The 11,707-nt window shown below is 39.7% G+C and overlaps 1 protein-coding gene across 6 annotated transcripts in view; it reads left to right on the top strand.

Annotated features, from left to right (window-relative positions):
* Nucleotides 1-1,772: 1,772 nt before the first annotated feature.
* ESRP2 (epithelial splicing regulatory protein 2) overlaps nt 1,773-11,707 on the top strand; it is a 42,923-nt gene continuing 32,988 nt past the window's right edge. For 2 of the 6 annotated variants that reach the window (XM_068202767.1, XM_068202770.1), the window contains exons 1-3: nt 1,773-2,098; nt 2,371-2,523; nt 3,425-3,553. In XM_068202767.1, coding sequence (XP_068058868.1) covers nt 2,389-2,523; nt 3,425-3,553 — 264 coding nt within the window. In that variant the 5' untranslated portion in view covers nt 1,773-2,098; nt 2,371-2,388. Of the gene's footprint in view, nt 2,099-2,126; nt 2,223-2,370; nt 2,524-3,424; nt 3,554-11,707 lie in introns of those variants that run through there. The other 4 variants (XM_068202764.1, XM_068202769.1, XM_068202766.1 and 1 more) reach the window with 4 other exon arrangements.

The following is an 11,707-nucleotide window of genomic DNA, read 5'->3' as shown; positions in this document are numbered from 1 at the left end:
GGTATTTTTTTCTGTGAACATAGCTACAGTTAAAATCTGTATTTACAGTTAATCTGTGCTTACACTTATCTGTACAAACACTACCTCTCTCCAAACACCCCCATATATATGTGTGAGTGTGGGAGGAGGGGAACAGGTTGGGAAAAGAGGAACAGTTCTCACACTTGCAGTCATTTTTATAGTCCTTATTGCAGACTTCAGGGATAAGAATCATCCCATTCTCAATAACAGTGTTACATTGTTTCATTACCACTATATCCAAAGGATATAACAAAAGCAAAATGAATGGGGTTTTATTCTACCAAGGACTTCTGGAAATGCATTGACAGAGGAAAATATAGCTGTGGCATAAATTCAGCAATGCTAGAAAATACAATGCTGAAAATATTTTGACTATATAAATAGATATGTGTTACAGATTAAAGTTTTCATCTCTGTTCAAGAATTTGCCTTTCTGTAGACATATTTTCAGGATTGCTTCTCAGGCAGCTGCTTGAGTTGCAGAGACAACAGCTGAGAGGTGTTTAACTGTCTTGTGATGTTCAGTGAGATGCACCTGTGCAAGGTTTCCTGCATGGCCTCTGTCAGATAAATACTTGTAACACATGAATTCTAAGATACCTCACATCAGACAGCATCCCTGAACTGTAGTTTATTTTCACTGAAATATATGGAATTATTCTTGCTGGTGGTGTTAGCATGGGGAATCAGTGCTTGCCAGAAGGAGGTCCATAATAACTGCTATAATTAATCAATTATAAAATTGGAATGTTAAAAGAAGATGAGAAAATATGACTTAATAATTTAAGCCATCAGATAGTCACAGTTAAATACCCAGCTCTGCATTTTCCCAGGGTAGACATCAGTAGCTAAATAGCAGCACCAATTTTCATTCAGTAAAAACTCTATTTTAACACAAACACTAATATTGAAATATAAACTGAAGACTTAATTAAACAAAAGAAAAATTATGACTAGTCTAACTTGCAGCATTTGGCCTTTAAAATTCATTAGTAATTCATCAGTGGTGGCAGTAGGAAAAATAACATTCAAAAGAGTTTAGAAGCCTTTTGATGTTTTTTTTTTTTTTTTCTGCTTTAAAAATCAATTTGAGTTTGAAAATATCTCTGAACATTTTCTCAGTTCCCGATGTTTACAAATATTGCTGCTGCTGTTGAGCAGGAGTGTTTTCACACAGCTAAACCAGGTGGTGGTTTCCCGTTGTTGCCTCACCAGTGCAAGAGGAGAGAGGAGTGGAGAAAAGCTGCCCGTCTTGGACTGCAGTGAATGCCCAGGAGACTGCTCCGTATTGAGCACTTGTAGGGGAGAAAATGCAGGTCTCTATACTGTGTTTTTGCTAAACTTCCTAGATACATCCTTTTTCAAAACAAAAAGAATTGTTTTACGAAGACCCATCTTTACAAACTATATGAAGGACAGGGCCTAAATTGCAAAGCACTCTCCGTCTGTAATATCCCTTAAAAATCCCAGTGGAATGCTACACTTTCATTGCACATTAGCGTCGGTAGCTGGATACACACACAGCAACGTGCACAAAGGGCAGTTACTTAGAAGCAGGTAAAGACTTTTCTTCGTGGATTCAATGCTAAGTCATAAATCGTGTTTTAGCCACGGTACTCGGCTGTTGTTGAGATTTGGCCCGAACCGGGCGCGGGTCCGAGCGCACAGAGCCCCGTGTGCCCCGCACGCCGGGCGGGACCGCTGAACTGAAAGCAGGTAGAGGCACTTCCTGCAGGCAGAATTAAACAGAGAAAGGGAGTTTGCCTCTGATCTCCTTCAAAAACCAATCAGGCCAGATCAGCCAGGCGTTGATTCTCCCTCTGTCCCTCCTACACCTTTTCCAGAGGCCCAATGGCCTTGTCCCTTTGGGAGATTGACTAGAGTCACATGAGCTGCACCAAGGGCAGGTAACTCAGGAGAGGGGAAGGGGAAGAGGGAAGGAAAAAAAAGAGAGAGAGGAAAAAAAAAAAAGCCCAAGCCCAGACTGAGCTTCTGCCATGATGTCAGAGGGAAAGAAACCCACAGCTTGCTAATTTCACCTCCCAATCGGCCCCGGGAAGGAGATCACCGGGAACAGGTAGAGATGAGAGCTTCCTTTCTCCATGTTTTTTTTCTCAAACACCCAACCTCCTAAATAGCTCTTTCTCTCCTCTTTATATTGTGACTTCTCGTTCGCTCCTTTTCCTTTTGATTCCTTGGAGGTAGGGGGTGAGCCTTGTGGGAGTTTTTTTTTTTTTTTTTTTTTTTTTTTTCTTGTTTGTTAGTGTGTCTTTCTTTTGCTTTTTTTTTTTTTTCCTCTCTTTTTTTTTTTTTTTTTTTTTTTTTTTTGACCTCTGCTTTTAATTGTAGTTGTTTCCCCCTGTGGTCATGACGGCTTCGCACAGTGACTCTTTGGTGGTGTTGTTTGGGGCAACAGCTGGTGCATATGGGGCTAAACTGGGTTCGGATGAGAGGGAACTAATTCTCTTGGTGTGGCAAGTTGTGGATCTACAGAACAAGAAGGTATGGCTTCGATATCGGGGGCGAGGGCGCGTTCCCCGGCGCGGGGCGAGCGGGCTCTCCCGGGCGCTCGCCGCCTGCCCGGAGCCGTTTGTTCATTTCACAAATGCACCGAGGGAGGGGAGGGGAGGGCGCGGGGCCCGTGCCCGGGGGTCATTCCCTGCCCGGGGCGCTCGCTCGGGAAGCTCCTTTTTGTTCCGTCTTGAGGGAAGGAATAACTTCTAAAGAAAATTTGGCCGCTTCCACACCCCACTGCCCCGTCCGCCTTAAATCATGTGTAGCTTCGACGATGTCTACCGACTTTTGAAGCTTTAAAACAAAAAGCTGCCCCGGGTGGCTCCGAGCGTGCTCGCTTCCCTGGGAGCCGGCTCACGGTCACCGTTGGACCCTTTGGGCCTGCTTTTTGTTTGTTTAACCAGTGTTTGGATAACCTTCAAGTGAATATTGACTTCTTTTAATTTTTAGGCCAACCTAAAAGTCTAATCTTTTTTCTCCCCAAAAGCCCTATCATAAATAACCCCCTAGAGATGAAGGGCTTTGATAAAACAAGTTTTATCTAACAAGACTATCAGTTTCATTAGTGGATTCACGAAACTGCCTTAATATTAAGTGATCTTCCCTTTGCACTTAACAACTCCCGCAGAAGTCGGTGCTAATTGCAAAAGGCCTCCCATGAAAATGGGCCTGGATACTCCGAAGCAGAGAGCGTGGCTCTCCGGGTTGGGAGGGAGAGAAACCGCGGCCAAAGGTTTCGATTTGTGAAATAGACAAATGCGTTTTCTCCTGGCATTTATCGGGAGGTGATACTGCACCTTTCTGATTTTTCTGCAGTCTCAACATAATGCTATAAAGAGCTATTTTGATTGTTCCTCACTTTTGTCCATAATTTCTTGAATGTTTTTAGGTAGGGACGCTACACAAATCCCTGGTGAAAGCAGACAACTTGGATTTAAGTGACCAGTGTCGTGAAGTCAGCGGCTTAACACCAGAGGGACTGGGCAAAGCTGAACCACTGGACCGGGTTCTTCAACAGGTGAGGTGCTGCTTCTGGGTGAAGCCTGTGAATGAGATTTAACGGATTTGAAAAAGGAAACAGACTTTAGTTTTGTCTTTCACCTTGAAATCACTGGCAAGATTTCGTGCTTGTTTTTAAGCTAACCCAAATGAGACTTGAACCATTTGAAATGGGAACTCCATAATTCCGAAACAGCTGTGTACGATACCAGAGGATTTGAGCTCATGCTATGAGTCCTGGGAAGAAATGACTTTGGTTGTTTTGATGGGTCTACTTTTATTCCAAGTTTCTCTTAAGCTTTGAAAGAGTAGGCCTGTAAGAGTTCTGCTTAATAAAGCAGTGCTAATCAAACTTTCAAACTTCACATGGTACATTTTAATCTACAGGTTCACTGTTCTAATGTGTATTGAAAAACTTTTTCGCATTTGCTCTTCTTCAAATCAGCTGAAACCTTCAAAATCTTTCATGTAACATCAGATATGCTTGTTGTGTATTACTCTTTTCCAGATGAGACTAATGAGTGGATTATAAAGTGATTTGGTTTGATTTTTTTCTGATATATGTAGTTTCGCTCTTTAGCTCTTTTAATATGACACTAAGACAGTAAATCTAAAGTTTGTATGATTCTTACAGTCAAGCGGACTTAAGCTACTTCAAAAAATTTAGTGCAAATAGTGTACGCATCATGCAGTTCCCAAAAGTTTGCTTGCTTTGACTGTCCTTTCTATGCACAAAATGTGCTTGAATGGAAAAATACAATAGTGCGTTTTTGTGTAACATATAAACCTGCCTTTCCACACCTTGTCTGAATCATTCGTAGGTGTGTTTCAGCAAGAAACTTGCTTAGGCAGTAGAACAGGTTCATGTTGCTGTAATTTCTGGTGACACAGATAACTTGGCAGACTTGGTCCTAACCCTCTGATACTGCAAAAATCAACTACACTCTGGAGTGTCTTTGAACATGTAACTTCTATGTGGCTTAAAATCTGTCAGCACTGGCTGCAGTGGCATTTGTTCTACTTGCATTTGTTTTGCTGGAGTCCAGGACCAAGAGGTGATTATCTCTTTTTTTTTTTTTTTTTTTTTTTTTTTTTTCTAAAGCTCCATAATAACCCCTGAGAAAATGTGCAGCTGCAGGTTTGATCTTGTCCCAGATCTTGCACTAAAGACATCTGGAACAGCTTAGCCTAGTACACTCTGTTTACCTTTATAACAGACACACTTTAATTATACCCAATACTTTATGAGAGATTGTATCTTATTGCTGTAAATTACACTGTAGGTGGGTCTGCTTTAGCAAATAAAAGGAAATACTACCTTTGTGTGTAGGTGGGTAGAGACTCTTGAAAAACAACAATTTTTTTCCTTTTTGTTTGCATATCTATGCAATTAAATAATGATTTTGCTGTTAGTTGTTGGATGCCAGTTGTGATGTGGCCAGTTCCATCATAATTCTTCTGGACCACACCTTACCTAAACTCTTCTCCCTTCCCCTCCGTGTCCTGACTCCTGTGAGAATTGGGAGAGAATTAATTCAAATTCCCACTTGCAGTGGTGGCAAAAAGCAAAACTCCATATTCTTTAATAGTAAATCCTTTTCTGTGTTTTTGAAGATAAGTCTAAGGAATATTTTAATTGCATCATGTATTTTAAGGATGAGTCAGGTGACAAGACATACAGTTTTTTTTTTTTCTTTCTCAGTTAAGCATTTTGATTAGCAAAAGCAACAGGTAGTTGAAGTGGTTATTTGAAAAGGAGGAGGAAAAGGAAGTGGACTTGTACCTTGATTTGAGATAATGTTATAGAGTACATGAAATTAGCTTTCCACACCCTGCCTGGGTTGTGGTAGAAAATTGATGATGCAGCTGAAAATTGCTCACCTTAGCACATGTAAATGAAAGTTTTGGTGCCTGCTTCTGTTTTTTTTGCCTTGGGTTCCCAGTCTCTGTATGTAGAGGGAAGTGAGAATCATTGAGCACAAATCCATTGTAACTTTTATCCATGCTTCAGAGGCCTCTTTCAACTTCAAACATTCTGTGGTTCTGAATCAGTGATTTGTAGCTGGTAAACAGTAGATCAGCTTCTGTGGGTCTGGCGTTAGTCCCCTGACCACAGAAGGTCTCCTTCTATTGCTGTATAGTTCACTTTCCAGCAATGATGGGGTCTACCAAAGGCCTGTAATCTGTGGTGTCAAGTCTTTACTCTTCTTTTAACCAGGCACTTCATCAAATGATGCATCTTTTAAATTTTACTTCATATTTTTAAAATGTTACATATTGCACAGCTTACTACTTGAGTTTGACTTAAGAAATATTCTGAAAAGGGTTCCTTATCAATAAGTTTTGGTTGATGTAATTTTACAAGGTAAGGTTCTGAAGCACAGTGCCCCCAAATAACCAAGTTCTTTGCTGCAGCATATGCTCTGTTTGTTTTGTTGCAAGGTTTTAAATAAGGCACTTGTACAAGGTAACAAGCATTTGATTCCAGAGGTACTACTGCAGTTATGGGATCCATCTGTATTTCTCATAGGTGATGTGCAGTGTTGTGGTAGCTTTCCTTTGTGGGGGTAGAGTATGTACAAATGTCAGGGAAATAGTTACCTGAAGTCATAAAATGTGTGCCCTTTGGGAGCACCTTGCTTGATGTCATTAATAACTTACCTCTGATGTGAGACAAGTAATGGTGAACTCACAGCTGCTGAGATGTTGCAGAATGCTACTGAGTAGAAAACTGAGGATTTTTATTTAATAAAGTGGGAGAGCTCTTGTTCAAGTGTGCATTTGGAATTGTCTTGAGCCTGTGATCTAAGCCTCTAAGCATGCATCAGCTACACTACTTACCAAAGGGAATAGTTTTCTTCCTGCATGACTGGGACATTCTTGCCAGGTTTCATTGTTCAGATCCTCAAATCACAGGACTGGCTTATTTAGCATGTTATTTATATTTTTCTAGTCAACTGCTGTAGCTTTATTGTTTCCCACTCTGCAAGCTTTTAAGGGAGAGCAGTTATTCTCAGGTTGCTCTGTGGAACCTAGTAGGAATGGAACCTTGCTTTTAAAGAGCAAAACCAAAACGAACTTTGCCTTTCTCTCAGCCCCAATACTCTGTCATCAAAAAGCTGACATCCTCATGTGCTTCTCTGATTGTAGCCACGGGGGTTCTAAGTTAAAGATCCCATATGAAGTTGAAAGTGTTGTGGATTTCTTAATCCCTCCCATACAGAAAACCTGGCTGAATCAGCATGACTTGCCTTAAGACATGTTACTTTCCTTTTCAAGGTAATATTTGCATGTCTTCCTGAAAAAGGATAAGTCTAAGAAGAGCTAATAATTTTGGATAACTGTCTGCAGTATTTAGCTGTAATTACCATCTTTCTTTGAACGATATACATAAAAAGGGAGACATTCTCAAGTTAGACCTTGCTTTGCTTTTGGATCTACTAAAACCATTCAATTTTAATCTGTGGATTGACATTAAAATATTAAAAATTTGTTTAGAAGACTCTCCTAGTCTTGCTGATTGGATATATTGAATCAAATACACTAGTGAATGTTTTGATTCATATTCTTATATAGAGAAAGACAAAGCTGGGCCTTTCCCCCCGACACTCCCCTAAAAAATGCTCAATTTGAAAATACTGAGTGGTTGCCACTTTTTCAGGTGATAGCAAGTTGCCAGTTCCCTCAAGCATGTTTGGGCACCTATTGATCATCCAGCTGAGTTGCAGATGCAATTTATTTTCAGCAAATTCAGCAAGAAACAAGCTGGTTAATTGAGCTTTTGGAAACAAATGGGATGGGGGGAGAGGTGGAAGAACTCATTAATTCCTCTAACCTGATAAACCGGTTACAACCCTTTTTTTAAGAGAAACTTGTTCTGCAGCTTCTTCTTCACAAAGTGCTAGCAGAAAGTTTTCGTGGCTCCCTTGCCAGCTGTCACATCTTCATTTTGGATAAATTATTTTTTAAAATTTATTTGAATACACCTCTCAGTCTTCAAACACCTCTCAGTCTTCAAACTGTGGAAAAAATCTGAAAATGCAGGGTGACTTTTTTTTGATTCTCACGGTTGGTCTTCCAACTTCAGTGTATTTGGTGACTCCATTACCTCAATAAAACTTCTAACAGAGTTTGGAGTATTTGCTGGGTCTGAGTTCTGACGGTTTGGAGCAGGTGTTTGGCGAATCCTTGGCAAATGTTACTAGACAGGCTGTTCTTTCCACAACAAACACTTAGGGTGTCATTTCACAAGATTTGGCTTCAGCAGTGAAGCTGGCTTCTCCCCTGGCCCTACACCAGACTTTGCCATCTTTTTGTTGTGTCAGTAAAACCCTTTGTGAAGCTGTGCTGTAAACAGGATCGCTGAAATAAGCAGATGGGGTGGGAACTTAAAACTGCTTTGCTGTCTAAGCTCACATCCTGTGAAACTACACCCTTTGCTTGTGTTTTCATGATCCAACATGTTTGATGGCGATACCAGCTTAAGCTATTTCTGCCCCTGAACACTTCAGTGGCACCTTTCATTTAGGCAGGTGCTGCTCGGTGGCCCTCCCTCCTGTATCCTGCCAGTACGAAAGTCTTTGGGGCTGCAGCTTGAACTGGAGCAGGGCACTGTTCTGAGCTGAAGGCCGTTCTGGTTTGGAATGGTTCTGTCTGATGCACATGTGGCAGCTTAGGAAGTTTTCCCGAGAGCAGCCATAGCACTAAGGTGTGGGTGAAAGGAGGGGAACATTTTAGGACAGGTAGGGCACTGAGCAGTTTATGTGAAACTGTGGCCTTGGTTTGGCATCAGCAGTGAGTGATAAGGATTTCCTGATAGACACAAGGGCCTGCAGGTTGTCAGGGTAGGTAAGTGATAGATTCCTGCTATTACAGGAGGGCTGAGTGTCCTGTGTGCAGGTAGCCTTATGTAGAGTTTTCACATTTATTAACATCCAAGAGCTCCCTATTTTCATTGATAAAGCTAGATGATGATTGGTTAAATTATGTTGCATACTTCTTATTGGAATATCATCAGTATTTACCGTGGGGAATTAAGGATGTGCTAATGCTTCCTGTAGCTGCAGGATGTTGCAGTGTGGATTTTTATTGTTTTTTAGCTATGGTTAACTCTTTTTTCAGAACCTTGGTTGCAATTCTATTGTTGATGGCCTAGACAAACTATTTTTCTCTTAACAAATTCTCAGTGCTACCCAGCTCTGTAGCCCATTACATTATTATTGAAACACTGAAATCTGTTCCCTCAAAAAGTTCAGAAAATACTTGATAGCATAAACAGTTCTTCTGTTATGTATATTAAATATACATAAATATATATGTATACAAAAATATGCACATGTAGATCATGTGAATCCATTTGTTATTGGCAGCACTTATGTCATGTGGAAAAGCAGTGACCTTACCTTCTCCAAAGGCTGCAATACTTTTATCTGAATTCCTCAAGCATTCCCTGTAGGAAATAGGAAGGTTCCCTTGCTTTGTTCCTGTATTTAGGTATGTTTCACTTCTGAATGAGCAGAGAATTAGATAAAAGAATTTGTCTAAAGCTGCATATTCTTTTCCTTATAGATATAAAAGTGTGGTAGCCTTGGCAAGCAGGGCTATCTTTTCTTAAAACTAGAAGTGCCAATATTAATGAGAAGTGAATAATTTGGCCCAGTGGTTTGAGGATATGAGAAAACTTTTTTGTGATAGCAGATGTTGCTACATTTTCTGGTGAAGTTGAACAGTAACAATTAATTACAAGTCTGGGATTAGCATATATGGACAAATAAACTTTACTGTGAGCTTGTAGAACAGCTTAAGGTGCCTGTCTTCACAGAGAGTGATGTTGTGCCATGTTTGTAAACTGTGTCACTAATACATTTGGATGTTTCCACAGCTATAATATGTCTGAATACTTGAATTTCTCTTGAAATTGTTCTTGGAGTTTTTTTTTTTAAAGTCATCGAAAGACAGCAAAATAGAGGGTAGAGCATTTTAATACAAAGATTTTTGGGATTGCATGATCCTCAGAGACTTTGATCTTCTTTCTTCTAACTTGCTCTAAATAGCTACTGAAAAAATCACTGGAAATGTGTTAATGAATTATTGTCAGAGTTTTTAAAAGTGGCTGAGGAATAAATGAAGCGTAAAGAATTTTAACATGTAGATGTGGCATTTAGCAACATGGTTTAGTGGTCAACTTGGCACTGTTAGGTTAATGGTAGGACTCAATGATCTGGAAGATCTTTTCCAACCTAAATGATTTTATGATTTGTAATCTATTATTTTGGCAGTAATTATATGTGCAGTGGTTCTATCTGTTCTTGCTGTTTACATGGAAGCAGCTTAGAAAACTTTGTGTGGATTTGTCTGCATTGTCTGCAAACCTGTGCTGTTTCTCTCTTCCTCTGGTAGCATTTTGAAAGGGTTGCACACTTCCTCAATCTGTATGTTGGTTTACTTGATTCCCCCCCCCCCCCCTTTTTTAATAAACTTAACACTTTAAAGTTATGTATGAAGTTCTTGGGCAGCTGGGTGCTGCCAAATGAGGGCAGCATCTCTGTCAGTCTCTTGCAGCACTTTTTGCTGAGCAGCTGGGTTTGAGATTGATGGACAGTTGCTAGAATTGATACTACTAGCAAAGCAGTGTTGTGGCCAGAATTAAAAATGCTGATTAAAGATTAATTTTTAGCAACATGATGTCAACCCTCTCTCATTTTATAATTTCTGTGGTTAAAAGTGGAAACTTTATATCTCTTTATTAGAAACAAAACCAGTAATTCTCCCTCATGTTCGTTTTTGCCATCTCCTACCTGCTCTGGAAAAGCTTTTTTGTTGCCTGCAGAGATATCATGTTATTTTCTGTTAGCTACAACCTTATTCCAATAAAAGGGAGGAAATACTGATGCTCTGAAAGACACCTTGATATGTGTTCTAGGGGAGTCTTGGGTCAGAAGTCATGTTTGTTCTACAAACCATGTTTCAGTGCTTTGCTCTGATAAATCTGTGGTGATGTTCTTTAAACTGTTCACAGCTTGCTCCAGTGGACTTCTATACAATAGCCTCTGTTCTTGCTTTGTTCACAAACAGCTGCTTTGCTTATTTGTCCCTCATTCATTAAATCCACATGCTGTGAAGTTAGATGTGAGCTATGGGATAAATATTAAGCAAAAGGTATTGGGAATTGAAATTCAAATGATCACCCCTTTTGAAGAGAGACAAAACAAAACAATTAAAACCAACTCTCTCACTTCTCCCAAACTTCTATTTCAAAATATTTTTGTTTCTCTTTCCTCCTGCTGTCTTTCTTTGTAGAGCTGCAGTGGGCAGAGTATGGCAAAAAAGGATTGAGAAATGGATATTTTATTAACACTAAAATATTGGTATGGTTAAGAAACAGTTTTATTCCTTCTTGCAAAAACTTGGCTCCTGTGGTGATTTTGGACACCTGTTAGCTTAAAATGAAAGGTTTTGTTACTAAAACTCTAGGACAGTCTCTGAATTTTATTATCATTCTTACTGCATTCAAATCAAAACTCAATCAGTGAGGTTCCCATTCTCTGGCTCTTATTCTAGAGAGATGTAAGCATGTGCTTTAACATTACAATGAGCTGTGAGGACATTGGCAATGTGTGAAATTAATTCTGCTGTAACTTTCCTGGTAAGTAAGACTGTTGCAGTGAATTGCACTAAGAGGAAAGTAGAACTATAGTAATGGTATTTGAAAAATAAAAGTGAAAAAAAACCCTGTGGAAGTTTCGCTGTGTAACCGGACCTTATTGTAGCTGAAAGTTGATTTAAGTTAACTTTGCAGCTTAAGAAATACACAAGCTTTGTATAACACACCAATTCTCTTGAATCAAATACCATTGGATTGGAGGGGGATCATGAGAGGTACAGAGTTGGAAATACATAGTTGTCACAAGAATATGACTGGGACAGGGTTTTGCAGTTTGCTTGATTGACAACTTGGGTGTCTCAGTGTTATTTCTTACAGCAGAATTAAAATTACACAGGACTTCAGCTTATTGTAAAGCATGTGAGATGGCACCTTGTAAATATGAAGTGCAGAAGAAAACTGCTGTTTTTGTGGTTATGCTTAAAGAAAAAAAAAGAAAATATAAATCAGCACCCTTTCTCTGCAAGTCTCAGATGCTAAGATTTGATCACAAGAAACTGTGACTTGCTT

This window comes from Anomalospiza imberbis, chromosome 12 (assembly GCF_031753505.1).
Source record: "Anomalospiza imberbis isolate Cuckoo-Finch-1a 21T00152 chromosome 12, ASM3175350v1, whole genome shotgun sequence".
NCBI classification, from domain to species: domain Eukaryota; kingdom Metazoa; phylum Chordata; class Aves; order Passeriformes; family Viduidae; genus Anomalospiza; species Anomalospiza imberbis.
Note: the sequence above shows the minus strand (reverse complement) of the source record. Positions and strands in the feature narration are given on the sequence as shown.